The sequence below is a fragment of the Mytilus trossulus genome, chromosome 2, assembly GCF_036588685.1.
Source record: "Mytilus trossulus isolate FHL-02 chromosome 2, PNRI_Mtr1.1.1.hap1, whole genome shotgun sequence".
NCBI classification, from domain to species: Eukaryota; Metazoa; Mollusca; class Bivalvia; order Mytilida; family Mytilidae; genus Mytilus; species Mytilus trossulus.
In genome coordinates, this window is record NC_086374.1 from 48,274,219 (window position 1) to 48,299,928 (window position 25,710).

At 32.1% G+C, this 25,710-nt stretch overlaps 1 protein-coding gene across 2 annotated transcripts in view; it reads right to left on the bottom strand.

Moving 5' to 3' along the window:
• Window positions 1-25,710, bottom strand: part of LOC134707448 (small subunit processome component 20 homolog) — an 81,156-nt gene that overhangs the window by 17,346 nt on the left and 38,100 nt on the right. For both annotated transcript variants that reach the window (XM_063567193.1, XM_063567194.1), the window contains 21 exons: window positions 24,438-24,516; window positions 23,429-23,624; window positions 21,165-21,242; window positions 20,494-20,573; window positions 18,193-18,404; window positions 17,884-18,013; window positions 17,025-17,115; window positions 14,726-14,799; window positions 14,105-14,174; window positions 13,385-13,438; window positions 10,805-10,960; window positions 9,880-10,035; window positions 9,135-9,272; window positions 8,151-8,422; window positions 7,475-7,557; window positions 6,287-6,471; window positions 5,741-5,883; window positions 4,598-4,754; window positions 2,382-2,480; window positions 1,979-2,146; window positions 1,082-1,236 (listed from right to left, as the gene is read on the bottom strand). In XM_063567193.1, the coding sequence (XP_063423263.1) occupies window positions 1,082-1,236; window positions 1,979-2,146; window positions 2,382-2,480; window positions 4,598-4,754; window positions 5,741-5,883; window positions 6,287-6,471; window positions 7,475-7,557; window positions 8,151-8,422; window positions 9,135-9,272; window positions 9,880-10,035; window positions 10,805-10,960; window positions 13,385-13,438; window positions 14,105-14,174; window positions 14,726-14,799; window positions 17,025-17,115; window positions 17,884-18,013; window positions 18,193-18,404; window positions 20,494-20,573; window positions 21,165-21,242; window positions 23,429-23,624; window positions 24,438-24,516 (2,776 nt within the window). The remainder of the gene's footprint in view (window positions 1-1,081; window positions 1,237-1,978; window positions 2,147-2,381; window positions 2,481-4,597; window positions 4,755-5,740; window positions 5,884-6,286; window positions 6,472-7,474; window positions 7,558-8,150; window positions 8,423-9,134; window positions 9,273-9,879; window positions 10,036-10,804; window positions 10,961-13,384; window positions 13,439-14,104; window positions 14,175-14,725; window positions 14,800-17,024; window positions 17,116-17,883; window positions 18,014-18,192; window positions 18,405-20,493; window positions 20,574-21,164; window positions 21,243-23,428; window positions 23,625-24,437; window positions 24,517-25,710) is intronic.

The following is a 25,710-nucleotide window of genomic DNA, read 5'->3' on the forward strand; positions in this document are numbered from 1 at the left end:
TAATTTTGGACCCCGATTTGGACCAACTTGAAAACTGGGCCAATAATCAAGAATCTAAGTACATTTTTAGATTCGGCATATCAAAGAACCCCAATTATTCAATTTTGATGAAATCAAACAAAGTTAAATTTTGGACCCTTTTGGCCCCTATTCCTAAACTGTTGGGACCAAAACTCCCAAAATCAATACCAACCTTCCTTTTATGGTCATAAACCTTGTGTTGAAATTTCATAGATTTCTATATACTTTTACTAACGTTATGGTGCAAAAACCAAGAAAAATGCTTATTTGGGTCCCTTTTTGGTCCCTTATTCCTAAACTGTTGGGACCTTAACTCCCAAAATCAATACCAACCTTCCTTTAGTGGTCATAAACATTGTGTTTAAATTTCATTGATTTCTATTTACTTAAACTAAAGTTATTGTGCGAAAACCAAGAATAATGCTTATTTGGGCCCTTTTTTGGCCCCTAATTCCTAAACTATTGAAACTAAAACTCCCAAAAACAATCCCAACCTTTCTTTTTTGGTCATAAACCTTGTGTCAAAATTTCATAGATTTCTATTAACTTAAACTAAAGTTATAGTGCGAAAACCAAGAAAATGCTTATTTGGGCCCTTTTTGGACCCTAATTCCTAAAATGATGGGACCAAAACTCATAAATTCAATACCAACCTTCCTTTTGTGATCATAAATCTTGTGTTAAAATTTCATAGATTTCTATTCACTTTTATTAAAGATAGAGTGCGAAAACTAAAAGTATTCGGACGACGACGCCGCCCCAGACGACGACGCCAACGTGATAGCAATATACGACGAAATTTTTTTCAAATTTTGCGGTCGTATACAAATGTGTTAAGCCTCATGGCTTTTTGTGAGCCTAAATGTATTTAAAATCAATTCCATATCTAATTTGTAGCATATATAATATATACTGTGTATGCTTTATGTACAAACTCTTATTCTCTCATGATGTTTACTTTTGGAGTACATGTATCAAAAACTGAACAATTTTTTTTTTAAATATGAAATATCAGCCAATATTGTACTGACAGTACTGTAAAAACAATATTTTTGAATACCTTGGTTTTTCTTCCTGTGATGTAATCAAGGAATGAACAAATATCATTGTTTTCTCTACATCCATGCCTGCATTGTCTATCAAACCTAAAGAAATCTTTCTTAATGCTTCTTGTATTTTCTTGGTACATTTCAGACTTTGTGTACTGTCAAGGACCTGTCAACATAAACATACCATATATTTAGAAACTATGTTTAAACAAACCATTTATTTAGAGACTATGTTTAAACAAACCATTTATTTAGAGACTATGTTTAAACAAACCATATATTTAGAGACTATGTTCAAATAAACAATATTTTTAAAGATTATGTTTTTCAAACTCAATATTTTATGATTTGAAAGTTGCAATGATTTCAAATAATTTTAATTATACAACCTTTTAAACCAATAACATTTTTCGTCAAAACTTAGAATTGAAGATTTCAAAATTTTTATATCATCCAAAATATATAAAGGTACATGTATGTGCAACATTCTTACCTGTTTTAACGGTTGGAGTAATCCAGACAATGAACTCATTCCAATAAACTTGCCCAAGATTTCAACATTCTTACCTGTTTTAACGGTTGGAGTAAGCCAGACAATGAACTCATTCCAATAAACTTGCCCAAGATTTCAACATTCTTACCTGTTTTAACGGTTGGAGTAAGCCAGACAATGAACTCATTCCAATAAACTTGCCCAAGATTTCAACATTCTTACCTGTTTTAACGGTTGGAGTAAGCCAGACAATGAACTCATTCCAATAAACTTGCCCAAGATTTCAACATTCTTACCTGTTTTAACGGTTGGAGTAAGCCAGACAATGAACTCATTCCAATAAACTTGCCCAAGATTTCAACATTCTTACCTGTTTTAACGGTTGGAGTAAGCCAGACAATGAACTCATTCTTACCTGTTTTAACGGTTGGAGTAAGCCAGACAATGAACTCATTCCAATAAACTTGCCCAAGATTTGATAAGAGTCATAACTCTTCATTGTCTTGGCTTCAAATACTTTTCCCTTGATAGCATCCACATTTTTCTCCTCAGCAACCATTCCAAACAACTCTTCATGGAAAACCTAATTTGAATAAAAAATGGTTATATTTTTAGAATACAGTGTTATCTCAAGACCTTTTGCATCATTGTAATTGGATGGTATATAACTTGTATCTGAGGCTATTAGAAATGATTTTTTTTTATAAATTTTGTATAAATGTGATATTCTAGTTTTTCCACAAAAGGTGTTATTTCAAAATTCCAGGTTTACCCAGATATTACATGCATTTTTTTCTTTTGGACACTGTTAAACATACCTGTTGTAAGCTTGCTCTGCAGAAATCTAGTTCTCCTGGTTTTATCACAGTTGACATGTTCCTAAGAAGGGCATGTAACGTAAATCCTAATACATGGAGCTGAAAGTACAACAATACCATGATGAAAGAGTGATACATATTAAGAAAACAAGAAATAATTCCTTAAATATTTTTTAAAAGAAATTATTTATAATAACTGTTTTACCAATAAGCAATTTAGAAATACCAGAGCATCAACATAATCAATTAAAGGTAATACTGTACAAAAAAAAAATTACAAAATAAATATGTTAGACTCAAATCAACACCTGGCCTCTAATTGACGTTTGTTCCTCAAATCAACGGCCGTTTATCAAATCTACATCCAAATCTGACGTCACTTTCTCAAATCGACGTCCAATTGAGTGTAGTCGTCTTAAGTAGATGTCCAATATAAAAAAATAATAAATTACATGACTTTATTGTTTACACTTAATAACTGTAGATATAGGAAAATGTGGTATGAGTGTCAATGAGACAACTATCCATCCTAGTAACAATTTATAAAAGTAAACCATTATAGGTCAAAGTACGGCCTTAAACGACGAGTATTGGCTCACACATAACAGCAAGCTATAAAGGGCCCTAAAAATTACTAGAGTAAAACCATTCACACGGGAAATCCAACGGTCTAATCTATATAAAAAACGAGAAACGCGAAACACTGATGAACCACATGAACTGACGACAACCACTGAACATCAGATTCCTGACCATGTTTTGTAGGGTTGAAACATTCATACATACTTTCCATATAGATTTTTTTTTAACCCGAAATAGGTATCATGCATATTAAAGTTTATCTTTATAAAAAGTTAATCGAATCGATCTACATAGAAGTGTGTCATTCCTATTCATAGACAACATGCATGTAGGTGTATGTCAAGGAGAAAGCAGCATAACCACAAAGAAAACCAAACGACATCTAGAGGGCATTATTCAATCTTTAACAGTAGACAAAAGAAAGAAGTACAGCCAATTGACTTTTCAGTATTACATGTATAATAATTCGGACAGTTTTCAACAATTTTTTAGTTTTACACATGGAATGAAACATCTACGCAAGAACTTGGCATTATTTTTTTATATTGTGCTGTTAAACAACTGCTATACCATTTTTTTTAAATAGAGCCTTTTTGTCACACATAATATGTTCAAAGGTCTCAAGCTTTCAGTTGATGTTGGTTCTTGTCAATTTTGTAATCTGTGTCTTAAACAAACGTTGATTAGAGAAGCTAAAGTTGGACGTCGTTTAGAGAAGCCTAAAAATGGCCGTTGATTAGAAAGGCATAAAATTGGCCCTTGATTTTGGAGGATATTTTATTGTGACGTCAGATTTGGACGTTGATTTGAGGAACGGACGTCGATTAGAGACCGGACGTCGATCTGAGTCTTACAAATATACAAGTGTTCATATGAATAGTTGTACTAAGTACTGGTAGTTTTATCAAGAGCTTATGTATCTGTTATTAAAGAGATTAATTTGGCCTAGTGTTCTAATAATTAATAAAGTCTTTTTCACCTTAAAAGGTATTGTAATGGGGGGTCTTGTTTCTTGCCAATTGGCCTTTCCTAAACTAAGTTATTTAAAGTTGCTCATATGGTTCAAAACAAGTCATCAGGAAACTAAATTTTTGTCCTAATGTCAGTCTACCAATGGCTGTTAAAACCTTGACTTGTGTTTTTGTCAGAAAGACCAATGGAAAGAGCAATAGACAGAGGAAAGGAGCCCCTTACCATATGAGAAGGGACAATGCAAAAGATATATATATAAAAGATATCTCTAGTCCTGACCATATTAATTGATACAATTTATATACAAATTTTTTGTAAATCATTAATACAGTAGTGCAGGATGTACTTAGCTATGTCCTGTCAGAATAGGGACTTTAAATTTGATGTCACATGCAAAGAAAGTGTAACTCTTAAATCCCTAGCAACATTTTTTTAAGGGATTTGTAGGAGGCCTGTTGCAAAGCTAAATTTCAGTCTCTACCCAATATACCCTCATTTTACACTAATAATTTGTTCTTATCCTGAACATGCATGAAATATTTGCCACTGAATATTAAGCAACCAAGAATCAATCAATTAATAAATCAATCATTCAATCAGTCAGTCATGTGTATGAAATCAACTTGATAATTTATAAGTTTTGTCACTTTATTTATCATTACCTGATATCCTCTACGTAATGCACCTCTAAGTTCTGACAGAATGTATGGGAAGTATCTAGGACCCAGCGACAAAGATATCTTAACCAGAGTGTCTCTTGCCGTAACTCTTATATCTTTAGCTCGAGACTTCAGAAAATTACAAACTTTCAACAGAATTCTGAAAAAATAACAAATGTATAAGTAAGATTTTTGGTGTTCTCACCAAGCCTGTAAGAGAAGTTTGAATAGATACTAAAAATTTTCTTTAAAACTGCTGCAATGGCATCTACATTTAATAATACTGAGACTGATAAATCCACATGTTAAAAATATCACTAAAAACATATGTAACAGGAACATAAATGCACTAAAAGCTATGTTTTGCTTGTTGTTGTATGTCTTATTTTGTACTTGAGTATTTTCTAGGAATCAGTTGTTGATTGTTTAGGTGGTTTGTTTTACTATCCAGTGTTCTTAGAGATTCTTTGAATTAGAGTCAATTTCCTCATGCAAGTAGAGTAAGAGTTTGGTTAGCTTGCTTGCCTAGCTTGCTTCTTTTGTATAAATGTTTGCTCAAAAGTTTGTTCTAAGACAAATTCTGTAACAGGTTGATTCTGCTCAACCTACCGTGTAGCTAGAGTCTTTCTTTGGCTAATAAAACAATTACCAGCAGTAACTAGTGTAAAATTATACCACGTCTGACAGTATTATTAAAAATTCAAGGGATTTAGCAATTCATAAAGCTATGACATTTCAAGGGACATACAAAATCTTTCTATATTGGTGAATTTTAAACCTCCTTCGTCATAATAATTTATTGAGAGGTATAAAAGGGGGTATCTGCATGGAAGAACGCAAAATAAAATTGCCATTTCAAAATGAACGAACAATTAAAAATTTCTTGCACATTGATCTTTTTACCGATTTCACGAAACATGGTGAATAACAAACCTTTTTCAAGGCTGCATGTGAAATAAAAATGGCTAAAAAACATTGCACAAAAATAACCCTTCACCACCCTCTTTATTACAACCTTCCTCTATATTTTGTCTGGCTTTCTATCCCATACAAATTTGATGAAAATACCATGTATTTCTTGCATAACCTGAACTGGTGGATTACCATGTCGGTATTATTCCTTTCAATATCTCAGTTATAACCTACCCTGGTAAACTCTGTTCTAATGTTTTCTGTGGTAAATTCTGTAATAATTTGACCATAGCTAGAGCTAGTGGCACTCTAAGAATCTCAGTATCTTCAGGGTAGAGAGATTGGCCAGCCATTTTATGTTCTTCATCAGACTTTATCTGAAACGTTTACAATTACAGATACAAATTATTTACTTTTTACACAAAAAGTGAAATCAATATTTAGAAATATCAAAAATTAATAGAAATACAAAATTTCATAAATGTATTCCTCCCACACAATAAAATAAAAAACCAATTTTCCCATATAATTTTTCATTTAACGAAAGTGACATAAACTTGTGTATCCTATTTCCCATTGGTCATTGACAACTGGCAATTTATTCTCTTTGGAATTCTATTGTTTCTTGGCTTGAATTTTAGGAATACATTTCCTTACTGTAGGACAGTGACAACAGGGTTCTGAATGCAACCTTTACCCCCTAAAATAAACAAAGAAATAAAACAAAACAAATCATATATCAATGACCCACATGAAATTTATTTTCTGTTTATCTATTACCTTTTCTGTCAGAATCCTCTGCAGTTTGGGAATAAATGCTTTACTTATAGCTAAATGAATCCTGGTCGCCATTGCAACAGAACAAACAACTCTGTCAGGAGAAACAGTATCATCATTCTCACTAAAATCTGGAGGTATGTCTTCCACTTTGTAATCATCTTCTGGACTTCCTTCAGTATTAGTGTCTAATGAAAATAAACAATCTTACAATAAGGGTGAAATTTATGGGTTGAAGCATCCTACCTTCATACACATCTGCACATTTTTACAATTTACAAAGTTTTGTACTGGACAGGGTAAAGTTACAAGGGGTATAACTAAATAAGATTGAAGAATGGGAAGATCTGTTGGGAATTTAGCGTATATACTTAAGAATTAAATGCTTCTTTTTTAAAATTTATTGGGGTGTATAAAAAGCGTTGACCGAAGTACATTTTGAAAATGTGTACACAGTCAACGCTTTTACAACCCTATAAAGTTACAAAAAGAAGCATTCAATACTTATAATTACATTTCTTAGCTATGATCATGAAAACACGAATTTTATAATTTTTGTATTTTATTCAACTGTGAACTTTATTGTGGGACCACGTGTTATCATGAATGAAAAGTTTTATTGAGTGATGCAATTGCTTACGGAATAACACGTGATGTGCAGTTAGCCAATCTAAATAAAGTATTATAATGAAACATACATCTAATGTAATTATATGCTAATGTTGCTTCCTGACACTTATGTTATTATGATGTTACTTATATAGAAATGGCTATACATTAAATAAACATGACCTATACAAAACCCATTTACACAAAAAAAAAAGATCATTCTATTCTATGCACATCTACATATAAGGATCTAGCAGTGTTTGGAATTTTATATAGATATGATAAACCACAATAGAGGAGTTGCAACAACAAGATTAGTACTGGAAAGGGAAAAACTCATCAAGATAGCAGGCTTATAATTTTTTTATGCCAGATGCGCATTTCATCTACAAAAGACTCAACAGTGACATTTTTAATAAAATAAAAGTTTAAAAGGCTAGATAAAGCATGAATTGAGGCATTGGGGACCCAAATTCCAAACGGTTTTGCCAAATTCAGATAATTAGTGATGATATGTTTTTAAAGTTGGGAAAACACTATAACCACAGAACTAACCTTTTTTTATCTATATATAGTACTTACCTACAGGTTGTGGGACTCCTTTCTCTGCATACTCTGAATTCCTTAGGTCAAAATGAAAGGCATCTAATATAACTACAATTATCCTGAAAATACAGATAAAAGTCATAATATAATTAAAGTTTTGTTAAGATGCCATAAAAAAAAAAAAAAAAATTTTAGGGACTGAATTTTCAGCTCTTCTTTGGCATCATTTGCAAGAAGGTTCTTGAGGAAACAATGATAGTGGTTTGAAAGGGAGCAATAAATGGCTGACCCGTGTTAAGAGAGAGCCATATCTCTTGCATATAAAAGACACCCTTGTAGATTTCGAAAAAGAGCAGGCTAATGCTGCTTCAAGACAGCACTGGCAAGCGCGTAGTGGATAGGGATTATAACTTTTTCCCAATCCACTATAAATAAATATGTTTAAAATAATCTATATTACGATAATTGTAAAAGTGAATAAATTTTGAATAAAAAATGTGTTGAAAATCAATTTAATTATATGTACTAAGCATTAAAGATGTATTTCAATCTACATTAATTTCTTTGTTTATATAAAATTTATAAAATTAAGAAAATGTGATATGATTGGCAGTGAGTAAACTCTCTGCCAGAGACAAAATGACGTTAAATTAACTCTATTTGACCCCTTACCACTTGAATTGCCTTCAATCATCTAAAATTATAAACTCACTTCACAAAATATTTATTTTTATCAAGTCTCTTGTACATCATTGCCAAGTAAAATTTCAAATGGCCTGAATACTGTTGCCATGGTAACAGGCTGCAAAGAGCACCAAGGGCTTCAACAGCAACATCCAAAACACTCATAACTTTGGCATATTTCTCATCTAATAAAAATGCCTCAGTGATTGGTAGTAAGTATGATACGATTGTCTCTTTCTTCACAGGGGTCTTCTGGATTAGTTTGACCATCTTGCGTAGAGCTCGTGACTTTCTGTGAGTCTAAAATTATGTCAATATTAAACATCAAATATTGGAATTAATTCCTCAAACAGTCTTTTGATAATATAAAAAACATCTGCATTTTAAGATGCCAAACATTACCAATGAATTTCTCTAACTAAGGAGACATATGTCATTCAGAATTTCAGATGCATAAGTTTGAATCCCAGCCAGGGAAGAACAAACATTTGCTTACCCTAAAATTACAGATCTAACATTGTTGGACTGTTATATAGACGAACTACAATAATACAGAATGAGTTATCAGCCTCATATCACTATCACTGGTAATCCAATGGATAAAATCTGTCATAGAGTTGTCACTGGTTCAGACGTACTTATACAATGTTGTATATTTATTTATACACACAGCAACAGTTTAGATTACTAATTGGTCACAGAGATATATGAAGATTCCACATGATATTTGTAACAATTGCTTTTCTGCTGGAATTGTCTATACATCAAGTTTGATGCATAATAAAACACTCAGCACTTATGTCCCTTTCAAACAAAATTATATTGAATATAGAAAAAATTGAAAAATCAACATTTTTTTATAATTCATTAAATTGGTCACTGGATGATATTAGACAAAAAGCTGTAATGATAATTTGAAATTTATATGATTAAAAGAAATAAATTTCAGTACAATTTGAAATTTTATACATTTATATAACTTTATACTTTTATTATTTCCTTATTTTGTTACCTGAATATGCCTAATATTTTCAAAGAAGTCTGCTTCAATGTCCTTTTCTTTCAGCAATCCCAGGTCTGTAAACATTGGATTGGTAGGAAATGCATCTACTAATTTGGACAACAGAAGGATAAACTCATGTCTTATATTCTGAAATGTATAAAGCATGCACAAATTAGTGGTAAATTTTAATTTAAACAGTTTCCTTTGACTAAAATATATTTTCTTTTGCTGTCGTACTTTTGGTGAATTACAAAATTCTTGCCAAGTTTATTAATTTTTTTAAAATTTTCTTTTTAACCCTTTAACAAAAAAATATTGTTTAGAAATTAAAAAGCAAAGTCCATATAAAATGAACATTATAGAAATGAGAAACTCCCATCAAATCTTCCAATGTCTATATTCTGAGTTTACAATTATTAGTCAGTAAGGGCTATTCCATTTAACTGTATGTGGGAGGGTAGGAAGGAAAGTTTAATAATTGGATGTAAGTCATGGGTCTTTTACCAGTATTTGTCTATTTCCATTCTGCAAAACTATCTAAAAAATGGTTCTTGGTTGTAGGGATATTTTCAAAGTCCCTTTCTACCCTCCAACATGTATTTTAATGGAATAGTCCTAAACAGATGAAACATAACTTGCACAATAAAAATCAAATACTTTTAGTATCTTACTTCAATCAATAATTTTCATAAATGCATAAATTAAGCCTGAGCAAACAAACAGCACACTAGTAACAGTAATATATATATGGTACCTCATCTTTATTCTTCACTCCTTTTTTTATCTCTGGTACCAAACTTTGAGCAATAATATCCCTGTAAACATCCTGGTCATACTCGACGCTGCTGAACTGTTTTACCATAACAACCAAGCAATTTGAAGCATTATCTCTTAAAGAGAGATCATCAACCTAAATGCAGAAAATCCCTAATCAAACACTCAAACGAATAGATAACAACTGTATAATCACTGACTTGGTACAGACATTTCCTAATGTAAAAAATGATGGATTAAACCAGGTTTTAAAGCTAGCTAAACATCTCACTTGTATAACAATTGCATATAAATTCCAAATGTTTGTAATGGGGAAAAAGATCCATGTGGATCTAGTTTGATATCAGATAAGTTTGATGTGTTTTTTTTTACTGACTAATTGTGTATCAGTTGACCTTGTGACATAAGGCACTTAATCACGTTTGATATGCATTTCAAATTTTTTCTCTTGCCACAGAAATTTATTGCGGGAAAATGTAATATTTCCATAAAAAATGTCTGAATTGACTTATTTGTTGTCAGAAATAAAGAAAAAAATATATGCATCTTTCTATCCCATTGAAAAAGATTTTGTTGTTAAATTGTTTGCAGCCTTAACATACAGCAGCAAATTTAAAAAAAAAGAAGTATTGAGGTCATATACTTGATAGAATAGAGAAAACGTATATTCAAAATGGCTTTGCAAAGCAACAATCATCTATGTGTTTATCCAAATCTATTGAGAACACCAACTACTCTTAGTGTTAAGCTGAATGTCACTGGCTTATCAGGACAAATTCTCAATACCATAAATGGTCAAATATACAGTTCTTGGTTAATTTTATAGGGTCACTGCATGAATGTTTGTCAATATTGTACACAAAAGATTTTTTATATTGTATGAACATAAATTTCAATTATCTTACCATCTTAATAAAGAAACAGCAATTGACTAACACAGCATGTAAGAACCTTGTATCTAGCGTTGTCATCGATTTAATGGTAGAGTTGATCTCTCTGAACCCAGCAAGGCGTCGTAAATAGTCTGGTTCTTCAAGTCGCTTTGGATCCCAAGAATTTAGCTAAACATAACAATATAAACCAATAAAAATTTTGAAACTTCATAAATGTACTGTGGCTTCATTTATTTTCCTGTGTGCTAATTTTTGTGGATTGAGGTAAACTAGCATTTTTTGTGGATATTTAATTTTGCTGTTTTGGCAAAGTCTGCATGTATTCCTTTAGAAAACTTAAATTCCTGGTTCCACTGTACCCACGGAAATTGGTATCCAAAAAATATCAATGAATCTGCAGTATTTCTCAAATTGATATTAATATGCTTAAATAAGCGTGAAATGTGTGGGTGTTAACAAAATAAATAACCATGAATTGAGTCATAGAATAGATCTGCAATATCTTTTTATCATTTGAGATCTTATATAATATTAACCACACATGAACCCATATCATTACAAACCTTACATTTGAGATCTTATAAGTATTTTAATCTTAATTTTATCTTAAAAGTACTGAAAGCTATATTAAACATGTGTCCTATCTAACTTTTATTTGTAATATCAAATGACAAAGCTTCTACACAATACATGTTATAACATGATCAGGTAAGGTATGTCATTTACACCAGGCCTTGAAGGCATGAAACGTTGCTCAGTGCTTGGAGCACAAAAATCATGCTCGAAACACAAAATCCTATATTTTGATAGGTTAATTCTCGAGTCTGAGTACAAAAATCTTGCTTGAAAATTTTATAACCGTCATAAAACTTTCGAGTCAGTTTATTGTACTTGTACTCGAAAATCAACAAATTAAAATGCTGGATTTCATGTTTTGTGCACTATTTTTGAGCTTCGAGCACTGAGCAAAGTTTTTTTACTTTAACCCCAGGACTAAATAAATTCACATTTTTAATGGAATAATAGGATTTTGCTTAATTCTTTTTCTGTTCAGTGAGGATTAACACCGTTTAAAAATCTATGACTTACTCTCCGAACCTCTATTTCTGTTCAGTGAGGATTACCACCAGTTAAAATCTATGACTCACTCTCCTAACCTCTATTTATGTTCAGTGAGGATTACCACCAGTTAAAATCTATGACTTACTCTCCTAACCTCTATTTCTGTTCAGTGAGGATTACCACCAGTTAAAATCTATGACTCACTCTCCTAACCTCTATTTATGTTCAGTGAGGATTACCACCAGTTAAAATCTATGACTTACTCTCCTAACCTCTATTTCTGTTCAGTGAGGATTACCACCAGTTAAAATCTATGACTCACTCTCCTAACCTCTATTTATGTTCAGTGAGGATTACCACTATTTAAAATCTATGCCTCACTCTCCTAACCTCTATTTATGTTCAGTGAGGATTACCACCAGTTAAAATCTATGACTTACTCTCCTAACCTCTATTTATGTTCAGTGAGGATTACCACCAGTTAAAATCTATGACTTACTCTCCTAACCTCTATTTATGTTCAGTGAGGATTACCACCAGTTAAAATCTATGACTCACTCTCCTAACCTCTATTTCTGTTCAGTGAGGATTACCCCAGTTAAAATCTATGACTCACTCTCCTAACCTCTATTTCTGTTCAGTGAGGATTACCACCAGTTAAAATCTATTACTCACTCTCCTAACCTCTATTTATGTTCAGTGAGGATTACCACCAGTTAAAATCTATGACTCACTCTCCTAACCTCTATTTATGTTCAGTGAGGATTACCACCAGTTAAAATCTATGACTTACTCTCCTAACCTCTATTTATGTTCAGTGAGGATTACCTCCAGTTAAAATCTATGACTCACTCTCCTAACCTCTATTTATGTTCAGTGAGGATTACCACCAGTTAAAATCTATGACTCACTCTCCTAACCTCTATTTATGTTCAGTGAGGATTACCACCAGTTAAAATCTATGACTTACTCTCCTAACCTCTATTTATGTTCAGTGAGGATTACCTCCAGTTAAAATCTATGACTCACTCTCCTAACCTCTATTTCTGTTCAGTGAGGATTACCACCAGTTAAAATCTATGACTTACTCTCCTAACCTCTATTTATGTTCAGTGAGGATTACCACCAGTTAAAATCTATGACTCACTCTCCTAACCTCTATTTATGTTCAGTGAGGATTACCACTATTCAAAATCTATGACTCACTCTCCTAACCTCTATTTATGTTCAGTGAGGATTACCTCCAGTTAAAATCTATGACTCACTCTCCTAACCTCTATTTATGTTCAGTGAGGATTACCACCAGTTAAAATCTATGACTCACTCTCCTAACCTCTATTTATGTTCAGTGAGGATTACCACCAGTTAAAATCTATGACTTACTCTCCTAACCTCTATTTATGTTCAGTGAGGATTACCTCCAGTTAAAATCTATGACTCACTCTCCTAACCTCTATTTATGTTCAGTGAGGATTACCACCAGTTAAAATCTATGACTTACTCTCCTAACCTCTATTTATGAATACAAACCTCAGTTACCACTGATGCAATCTTTTCCAAGTTTTCATCACCAGAGCTTATCACCTGAAATACAGTTTATAATGTTATGGAATTTTTTTTAGTATTGAATTTGCTATTCTGGTCGACAGTAATTGAGAGATTTTGAAGTATTTGCAAACAGGATGTAGGTGTCTGATAGAAATGAAAAAGTGCTGTAGACCAAGTATGAAGTCATTCAGTTCAGTACATAATACTAGAAAAATATGTTCATTGAGCATGGTATTAAAGAATCCAAACTATCGGTAAATATTCAGGAAACAGGAAGGAGTTGTCTGACAGATCAGAAAACAGCTTACATGTTACAACTTATAACTATCAAAGTGCTAACCATTCTTTAGCAGTACCTGAGAAGAAATGAAATATTTCAGATTCACAAAAAATACTTACCCTAAGATTGATAGTATGTCATGAACAATTCAGTATACTTACCATCACTCTTAGTCGTAAGTTTTTTTTGTGAAACCAAATCTTGATGAGTAGACTTATAAACAAAGAAGAAGTGTTGTGTTCAATATATATACTGATCAAATATGAAGTCATTCTGTTCACAAGAACTTGTGAAAAGTGTGACAGAAATATTTGTTCAACAAACAGACGGAGGAACAGAATGAATGCAATCTTATTCTGTAAATATCTACAGTATAGGTGAAAATTGTGGAGCAGTTACAAATTGACACCTTCAATGTTTACCTCTAATATGCTACAAACTAATGTTCTTCCATGACGACTCTGTATGTGTCCACACAGCTTACATATAGATCTGAAAAAAAAACACCCAACAATTGACCATCTATATTTGCTTTACTGGCTTAAAACACATTTATATCACATTTTAAACTATATAATTGACTTTTTTTAAAAATTAAACACTTATATAAAATTTCAAACCATAAAAAAAAATTGCTAATTCCTTCATTGTCATGATAGTAGTAGGACTCAATATTTAAATTCAGAAAACAGATAAAACATTCTTTGAAGACCCATTGGTGGCCTTCTGCTGTTGTCTGCTCTATGATTGGGTTGTTTTCTCTTTGAAATACTTCCCATTTCCTTTCCCAACATTCTTTAAATGTCTATTCCAAGTCATTGGTTTATGTGTCATATTTGGTTTTGTTATAAATTAGGCATTTAGTTTTCTCACTTGAATTGTTTCACATTTTTAATGGGTGGACCTTTTATAGCAGATCACAAAGTTTTTCTCATTATTGAAGGATGTATTTGGTGTCTATACATGCTTACTATGATATCACTTCATTCTTATTGGCGCAACCATACCTCATCACATCATATCTATATTGTGTGTATAATTACCTGAAAAAATCCTGTTTATTATCAACTATTTTCAGCAGATTTCTAACACTCTTCAAAATATCATTTTCTATCTTCTGAAATATTATGAAAATGTTTTCAATTAATAAATGTATTTTATTTCGTTTGAAATAGGGATTTTCCCGTTTGCTATTTGTAGTTAATATTTACAGATGGGAACTAGTATAACTAGTTCGGAAACTGGTTTTGTAACAGTATGTACTATTTATAAGTTTGATGTTAGGTGCAGGAGGCACGAGGAAAGTTTTGGCGGTTTTTATGGGTGGGGTTTAAAGGTACTATATAAAGTTTGGGATTTAAATGTATTAGTATCGAAGGTGCTCGCAGTTATGTCGGATTGAAGTTGGTCACATAGGTATATGTGCAGTTGCTGCTATGTTTATTGTATGTACAGGCGTTGGAGGCATTAGCCGGGGGAAAAGAAACGATGCGAAAGAGGAACAATGTTATATGTCATGTGTTTATATAATGTTTCGATTGAAGAAATATGTACAATTAAGTAAAATAAAATATTGTATCGCAAGAGAAAATAAGATGTTACTGCGAGCAACTAATCCTATATCAGTGTTTGTCTTGTTTATAGCCTATTGAATTAGAGATTAAATGTTTTAAATTCGGACGAGCAGGGTGAGGGAGAATTTAAAGTCACATAATACATTTTTTCAATTAATAAAGAGAGGAAATCACATGTATCATATTTTCCCAACACCTTTATGAGTCTGAAGAACAAATCTCAACTCAGAAACACAACAAAAGTATTGTACTTACATCATTTCATTATATACTCATTTACATTTGTACATAAGACATTTCAATTTGGTATCTCATTCTTTCCAAAATATTGCCAAGAGACAAAATTGCTAAAAAAAATTATTCATTTCCTCCATGGAGAAATAAATCAATGGAGTTTATGCTCGATACAACAACTTGGTTAACAAATAGTTGAACCATTTTTCATTTGGGAATTTTTGAAACAAAAAATAAAAACATACAGTACAATTAAAATTATCTCCATTTAGATACTACTTTGGCCAGCTATAATAATGAATTTGGCAATACCTTATAAACCAAACAAACTGAAAGCTAAGCATAACCTAATTGATGAAGTTAATTGGTTAATACAAGGGTGATAATTTACTTTATCGCTATTATCTGTATTTTTCCTTTGATGTTTTTTTGTGATAATTTTCATATCACTCGTGTAGAGTGAGAATGAAAATTTTCGCTTGTTTCTAAGGTCCTTAGCAACAGCGTATTAATGTAATTCATGCGCTAGAGTGTTGGCCAATCAGAAAAGATTAGCCGGAACTATACAAAAAATGTAATGTGATGACTGCGCGCTGAAATGTCAACAACACAAGATGATTTCCCTTTTTAATATTTTACCGTGAATTTCGCCGTTAAATAATTTATTGGAAGGTAATAAAAGTAATCAAATCATGTTTTTAACAAATAAAAAATGTCCTTTTTTACATATGTCTACTTCAATTAGACAAATCATCGTAGGTCTGTCTGCATGTACATTTCTTCATGCATGTATATTTCTTCGTCTGCTTTGAAAATACATTATATATTCAACCGTTCGCTTCATTTTGATACGTAGAAACATCAAATTACAGCTTATCAACAGTGAAAATGGTCTTTGCCATATTTGAACACGCGGGATGGTCAGATGAGATATCTTTTTCTCAAATGAATGAACTACCTGAGCGACTACATATTTATATCAAATAAGCCTCCGCCAAAAAAAATAGTACCACAAAAGAAAATGCATTATTATCGTTTTTTTTTTACTGAAATTTAAATTAAGTGATATTCGAAAATACAAATAATAGCGATAAATAGATTATTTTTGGTTTTTTAACCTCGATGCATTTTCTCATTCTAATCTCATCTCAGGGCTCCGCCCTTCGATGAGATGAGAATGAGAAAATGCATCTCGTTTAAAAAAACATAAATAATCTATAACTATTACATGGCTAAGAGGGTGATAATTTTTTAAGAAGTCTTCTCTTCTGCAGACCAATAAAGAATCAACAGTTTAAAGGAAAATGAAATTAAGTACAGTAAATAAAATAACACATAGCTGAGAGGGTGATAAAGCAGATTGTTATCACTTGACAACATTAACAATGTTTTCATGGGTTAACAACCTGCTATATTACCCTCTCAGCTATGCATTATTTATATAATAGTAATCTTGATAAATAATAAAATATGATTTTCCAAAATCGAGAAAACATACTATAATTGGACAAAACATATCATATAAAATACTAACCTGTGATCTGAATAGTCCTTCACTCAGGAAAGGTAATAACAATGTTACTAGTGTCGAACACTGTGATTGGTCAGTTACAAACTCACTTAACCTATAACAATAAAAATCATTGTAATCTTATTTCTGATAAAACACTTTGCCATGACATCATAAAGATAAGAACAAAAATTCTGAAAATGGCAAAAATCAGAAAGAAGAGTTGATTGTAGAATTCTTACATAAGTCAATCGAGTGAAAAAAAATTGGAATTCAGAAAAAGTACATATAAAGTTGACCTATACAGGTACATAATGTTTTTTTGCATTTCAGCATTTCATATAGACATGTGACAAAAAAATTTGCATTTCAGGTTTGTTATTGTGTTATTCATTTTGATTTTTAAGTTGAGAATAACAAAAAAGAAAACACGACACTAGAACATGAGTTAATGTTTATCTTTTCATCCCCCTCTTAATTTGTTTCTTTTGTCTATTTTCAGACTTTCATAGTTTAGCCAACTAAGGTTTTGATAAAAGTAAAGTTTAGTTATAATTGCAAAGGATCCAGATGTCAGACATACGAGCAAGTCAAAAACATTACCCTCTGCAACCTTGTAGCATAACATAGATTCAGGTGTACATCTAGCATAACATATTCAGGTGTACATCCAGCATAACATAGATTCAGGTGTACATCCAGCATAACATAGATTCAGGTGTACATCCAGCATAACATAGATTCAGGTGTACATCCAGCATAACATAGATTTAGGTGTACATCTAGTTTAACATAGATTCAGGTGTACATCTAGCATAACATAGATTCAGGTGTACATCTGTCTAATCTGTCTATAGTTACAATATATAACCTTTAAACTGACCTTGACAATATCTCCAGTTCTTTAGTTAAATGCTTATCTTTAAGTTTCACTCCTACCACTGTGCTCTGTATGTGTGACAGAATTGCTGGAACATGTGGAACCAGTAACTTCATTCCTAAATGTACTTCATCTAAAAGATGAATGAAATAAAAGAGTCATAGAATTATCTATGGTTCAAGGTATATCTAAATTCCTCTCTTTCCTTAAGATTATACTATAAATTACATTTTTGATGATACATTATTATTTTGAAGTTTGTCTAAAAATAAAACACAACAAAATATTTTATAAACGATTTTGTATCATTACCTTGAGTATCTTGCTTTAGGTTGCCATAGAAACAAGATCCTACATCCAATGGTGGTGTATCCTCCTCGGAAACTAGAAGATTATACACAATCTGTACAATATATTGTTTTATATCAAAGCTGGCTTCCTGTTCATTCAGTAATTTGAAAATATTAACCAGAGGAAAGTTTGTGTTGTCATCTCCCTTTAGTTTCACCAACAGTAAATAATATCTAAAATATCAAATGGAAACTTTTATTATACATGTATTGTAACAAATAAAAGCAGATAAAAAACTATTGTATTGACAGATCTACATTTTCTGATTTAGTATACTGTAAATTCCAGAAATTATTGCAAGCATTTGTTATTGTGATAATTGAAAAATGGACAATTACAACACAGAAATAATTTTTAATAAGAAATTTAAACTATGTAACCATTTTAATGTTCATTAAAATGCAATGTACAAGGCCATGAAATAATCTAATACTTGATGAAGTTAATTTTTATTTGCCCCCCATCTTAAACACAAATTGTTAACAACAAAAAACACAGAAAAATAACAAAACAACATTGTACAAAATTGGGATTCCCTCCCCCCCCCCCCCCCACACATTTATATAGATAGATCTCTATGACAACTTTTTGTTAGTTTATATGCAGAAATCAATCATATCATGAATACACTGCCCTGAATACTCATTGCAATTTTCTATTCAACATAAAGCAAACAACAAATACCAATCCTAATAATACTATGCCAGTACATAAAAGAACCTCTAAAAATGAATACGTTAAATTCAGAAATTATTGCAATGTTTTTATTATTGCGAAAATTGCGACAGAGTTGTAAATGCAATAATCTAAACTCACATTTTAAAATATTTTATATTATTTGATCAGGATTTCCCCCAAAATCGTAAAAATTAAAATTGCAATAATAAATGCACCCAATAATTTCTGAATTTACAGTAGTTAAGAGTTTACAGTTTGTTCTTGTATTGTGCTGTTACACCACTGTCCCAGTGAGGGAAGAATAGAGTGCTCACAAACTAAGTTAAACCATCAAATTCTGTGTATGACTCGCCCAAGGCAGGAGCACATAATTCAGTGGTTGTTGTTTGTTACTGTCCATCATCTTTGTTTTAGTATATAGGTTTATACATAATTCAGTGGTTGTTGTTTGTTACTGTCCATCATCTTTGTTTTAGTATATAGGTTTATACATAAATCAGTGGTTGTTGTTTGTTACTGTCCATCATCTTTGTTTTAGTATATAGGTTTATACATAATTCAGTGGTTGTTGTTTGTTACTGTCCATCATCTTTGTTTTAGTATATAGGTTTATACATAATTCAGTGGTTGTTGTTTGTTACTGTCCATCATCTTTGTTTTAGTATATAGGTTTATACATAATTCAGTGGTTGTTGTTTGTTACTGTCCATCATCTTTGTTTTAGTATATAGGTTTATACATAATTCAGTGGTTGTTGTTTGTTACTGTCCATCATCTTTGTTTTAGTATATAGGTTTATACATAATTCAGTGGTTGTTGTTTGTTACTGTCCATCATCTTTGTTTTAGTATATAGGTTTATACATAATTCAGTGGTTGTTGTTTGTTACTGTCCATCATCTTTGTTTTAGTATATAGGTTTATACATAATTCAGTGGTTGTTGTTTGTTACTGTCCATCATCTTTGTTTTAGTATATAGGTTTATACATAATTCAGTGGTTGTTGTTTGTTACTGTCCATCATCTTTGTTTTAGTATATAGGTTTATACATAATTCAGTGGTTGTTGTTTGTTACTGTCCATCATCTTTGTTTTAGTATATAGGTTTATACATAAATCAGTGGTTGTTGTTTGTTACTGTCCATCATCTTTGTTTTAGTATATAGGTTTATACATAATTCAGTGGTTGTTGTTTGTTACTGTCCATCATCTTTGTTTTAGTATATAGGTTTATACATAAATCAGGTGGTTTGTTGTCTCTTACATTTGTCATAGGACTATCATAGCTATCTATGCTCATAGTTTAATGCCATACAGAGACTTTTAGATGTTAGATCTTAGCTGTATTTGGCAAAACTTTTCTGAATTTTGGTTCTCAATGCTCTTCAACTTCGTACTTTTTTTGGCCTTTTTAACTTTTTGGGGTTGGTGCGTCACTGTTGAGTCTTTTGTAGATGAAACAAGCATCTGGCGTATATATAAAATCTAATCCTGGTATCCATGATGAGTTTATTTACATCTATGTCATTTGGTCTCTGGTGGATAGTGTAAGGAAAATGCGAACTTAATTGACAATTATATTTACCTGCTATGCTGGGACCATAGATTAAACAGCTTCATCAATGGAGTAGGTTGATGTATTCCTTCATAAGTTAACTTAGATAACTGAAATCATATAGTGATTATGGATATATGGGATTACAGATATGTCTATAACAGTGGTAAATTGGGATGGGATTAAAGATATGGCAAAAAACAGTGGTAAATTGTGATTGGAACAAAGATATGGCCAAAAACAGCGGTAAATTGTGATTGGAACAAAGATATGGCCAAAAACAGCGGTAAATTGTGATTGGAACAAAGATATGGCCACAAACAGTGGTAAATTGTGATTGGAACAAAGATATGGCCAAAACAGTGGTAAATTGTAAAAGGTTAAATCCATCAATGTTTTCAATATTATAATCAATAATTTGTTTATGCTTACATATATCATTCGAATCAGCTGACTTTTTTAAAAAGCAAAAGTGATAAGAATATATCTTGAAGAGAAAAACCTTCCTCTTTTCAAGGCCTTTGAATTGTTATATTGCAGTTGAATAGATGTTGACCTTGACCTTTAAATGTCTATTTTGGTACACTTATGTTTTAAGGTTGTAGTATTACCTTCACCTGCATGTCCTTTCATTCTCACATTAAGATAATTCCCGAAATTATATGTGAAATGAAAACATTCTATAAAAGGGTACAACTTACTTGTGGCCATACAGCAACTGTGAAGACTGCCTCTATTTCTCTTTCTGTAAACTTGTAATTAATAAATTCCTCAAAGAACTGTAAGTAAAAGATAGAATTGTTTGTTCTATTCATGTCAATAAACATTATATTGGTTCCTAACTCAATATATTTTTTACCTGTTAAAAAAACAACAAATAAATAATCCAGAAGTAACAGCAAAAATATAATGATACATCTTAACATCTATAAGTATTGGCTCTGAAAAAACAAAGAAGTTTTAAGAAATAAAAAAAGATTTAAAATTACACTACATGTAATACAATCTACATTTCCAATTTGACTTGGATGGAGAGTTGTCTCATTGGCACTCATACCACATCTTCTTATATCTTTTTACTCTAGAAATTGATATTAACCCATTATGTAAAAAAATAAAATAAATTGATGCAGAAAAAAAAATCATAATTGGATAAAAGATAATGCAAAAGATTTATAACAGTCAAAAGTCATCCAGCTATGCCTTTCAGATTTCTCCCAACTTTTTTTAGCTTATTAGTCAACACTTGCTTTATCAATATATACACTCCGCCATAAGTTAAGCACCACCCAATTTAATTTCGAAATAATTATTTTCTTAATTATTTTTTTTTATAAAAGAAATACTATATATTAAACCTGTAAACAAAAGGTAACTTTTGGATACAGATAAAATGTCAATCGATTACATTTTGATTGTTCAAAACCAGTTTTAACAACCGGTCTTGTGTGTTTTTCGCGTTACTGTTTTTGACTAAACACAAATGATTTTAGCAGGTGCATTTCGCACTTGAATTAGCCATTAATATCAAACTTTAAAGATGGCAAGACGAAAACTGAGTTTTGCGAAACGCTGGCAAGTTGTAGGTATGGCAAATACAGGTCTAAGTTGCCGTACAATAGCGGTCCATTTTGGTGTTAACCACACTGTGATTATCAGGCTTGTGCAGAGATACCGACAGACAGGGTCAGCTGAAGACCGCCCTAGAGCAGGCAGACCACGTAAAACTACTCCCAGAGAAGACAGAAATCTTTCCCGGCAAGCAAGATTGAAACCTTTCTCGTCTGCTGATCAGCTTCGTAGACTTTGGCCTATTGGGGGTAGAGTAAGTGTGCGGACTGTGATACGTAGGTTGCATAGTTTCCGTCTAAGGACTCGGAGGCCAATAAAGCGCCCGAAATTAACTTTAAAACACCGTAGAGCAAGACAACAGCGGGCTAAGAACCATCCCCGATGGACTTTACGAGGCTGGAGAAGAATTCACTGGTCCGATGAAAGTCTTTTTTTGCTGAAGCCCGTCGACGGCAAAACACTTGTTTGGAGGGAAAGATACACCGCATATCGGGCCAATAACATTCTTGGTACAACAGCTTTCGGTGGGGGCGGTGTAACAGTATGGGGATGTTTTTCCCATGACTGTAAGCTTGATATGCATGTTCTTCACGGTACCCTGAATGGACAAAGGTACTGGAATGACATCCTGAACACCATGGTATCGCCTCATTTTGACAATCACGCGTTAGCTGATATACCGGTCTTTCAAGATGACAATGCGAGACCTCATCGCGCACGACTTGTCAACGCATACCTGACGTCGGAATCAATTGACACTTTACCTTGGCCGGTCATGTCACCTGACATGAACCCAATTATACATGTATGGAACTTTATCGGCCGTAAACCTAACCAGAGACAACCAAAATGTGCAATAATACCAGAATTGAGGGTCGCTTTGGTACAGGAATGGCTGAGATTTCCACAGTATAGGCTACGACGACTTGTGCAAGGAATGAGGAGACGTGTATTGAATCTCTACCGGAAGCGCGGAAGCTATACACGATATTGACTATATGAACCAATATTGACAGTAAATGTATACTTGATTGTCTTCCAAAAAGTTCAAAACTGTATCATTATTTGAAATTAATGAAAATGATCAACAAATTAAAACATTTTATAGGGATTTTAACTTGTTGTTTTAACGTAAAATTGAAAGATCCCTTCATACATCAGAAAGCATAAAAAAACCTAACTTTTATTTTGTTTATACTGCACAATATTTACATTTTATTTAACCAATGTCAACACGATTAACTCTTATTCAAAAATATTGAATTTTTGGATTTGAAAATTTCTTATTGATAAAAATATGGGTGGTGCTTAACTTATGGCGGAGTGTATAAATTTCTCAAAAATTTCGATTTTGACCCAAAAATCTATGAATTACAAAAAGGTACCTACTTACCTGTGTTATTGTGCTAATGCCCATATTTCTTATGTTCTTTAGAAGTGACACAACCGTTGGTGACATGTCATCTCTACGTTCAAGACAGGTCATTGATGTTGACAGGACACCTAACAAAATCTTCAGCAAGGAGTCAAGGTAGTCTTCCATCCTATGACTTAATTTACTGATCACCAGTTCAACTGAATGAAGACATCTGAAATTAAGTTTAAAAAAAATCAATATAAGCTTCTTCTTGTAAGAATGCAGTCAGATATATATATATATATATATACTTATAGATTATCGTTGATTGTCTCAACGAGATTGATTTTCTCACTTGAGCTGGTACAGCAAAAGTGAGAAAAGCAATTGAGTTGAGATGACCAATGATAATCTGTTTATCGCTATTTTACCTATGACAACTTTGTCAATTTCAATGTCAATTTCGTTAGCAAGGCCACGTGGCCTCCTTAGTTTCTAGCGATAATTTTTCCATCTCAAGCGAGAAGCATGATATGAAAATTATCACAAAAAAGGGTCAAAGGAAAAATGCACAAAATAGCGATAAACATATATATTGCTAATTTTGGTATATTATGGCGAAATAGCCTTTTTGTGCTGATACAGCATAAAGCAACCACCAATCAGTCAATCAATAATTTTGGTGTTGAAAGTGTTTTGCCTTGACCTACATGATGAAAGTTATTCCAAAGTTTTGTCCCCAGGGCCTTTTACCTGCATGGTAATGTGATTCTATATTTCTCAAAAATGCTTTCTTAAATATCCTGATTAATCAGGTTGCAATATGAAATTTGAAAGCAAAACACAGTTCCAGGTGCTTTGAAACACCCAAGATATATGTATATGACCAAACGCTTTTTTAGTGTGATGAAATGTAGGATTAATTTCCTACAACTGTCAAATTCAACCCCTTTTAGTATGCAATCAGATGTGAAGTATTATGATTTGGTGATATTGCTACTGAAACACATACAATTTATTACAAAGAACTACATTCTACACTCACCCTGACATTTTCCTCATTGGTGTCACCGATGAAAGATCTAAATCTGCTATAATATTCTGCACAAGATTCAAAGGATCCTCTGAAATTATATCAATATTTGTTTCTGATTACTTCGACAGAAAAAAGACATACACCTATCTCACAAAACAGAAAAATTGTCAGATTGAATCTTGAGTTTTGGACCAAGTACATCTCTTCCAGCTTGAGCCTCACATTATTTTTACCAATAATATTTTGATTTTACCATTTACGAGTGGTGAAATGTATAATTGTGAACTGCATAGCCTTATAGATATGACATGCTTAAAACATGACATGCTTAAAAACATCAATTCTTTGAAAAGTAAATAATGCCATGAAGTTATCTTTGTTGATAACACAAGAGAGAGAGAGAAAGAAAAGAAACAGTTATGAACTTACATTCTTTCCTGTGCCTCATCTCTTTTTTAGCCCAAACATAAGGTGAAATGTTGATTTTTAAATTTGAACAAGAAAAGATTGCAAATAACACAAAATGCTCATATAGGTTAACTTTGTTGTATATAAATTAGACAATACTATTAGTCCATCAGGTGGTAGGGCAAAATTTCAATTCTGTGTTACACCCCAGGGTACCGCAATTTTTTTATATTAATTTAAAGAGTAATATATGATGAATATTTTAAGAGGTGTTAGACTTTTGAAAAAGTGTCCAAAAGGGGTTAAAAGAGGTCTTATTTAAAGGGGCACTAGCTGTCAAATTCATGGTCACCAATTTGACTCAAATTCTCAAATTTGATTAATAACAATGTAAAACATTTATCCAATCTATCAAACGTTTAAAATAAACAGTTTACAGAGCATGGGGTAGATGATATGTAGGTTCGTTTCGTGTGTATTTAAATCCAGACGCCATCTAATTAACTATCGATTTGACCTCAGATGACCATATAAGCGATGTAAACACAAATAAAGATACGAATAGGTTAAACCAGCACGTGCAATTGGATTTTTATAGGTCTGTTTGATTTGAATTTATAGATTAAAAATATAAGTTACTCATTGTTTTTAACCGTATAAGAAATGATTTATGTGGATCGAATTAGTAATCAAATGATTTACCGTAGTTTCACTTTCATTGTTGACATTTTTTTTCTTTAAATAACCAGTTCACGTACAATGCATGCGTTGTCAGTCTCTAGCTAGGGGGTTAAGTTAAGTTCACATGAATACCGGTTCGAATGATGATGACGTTTTAACTTGCAAGTGAATCAGTCAAAAACTATGTATAATC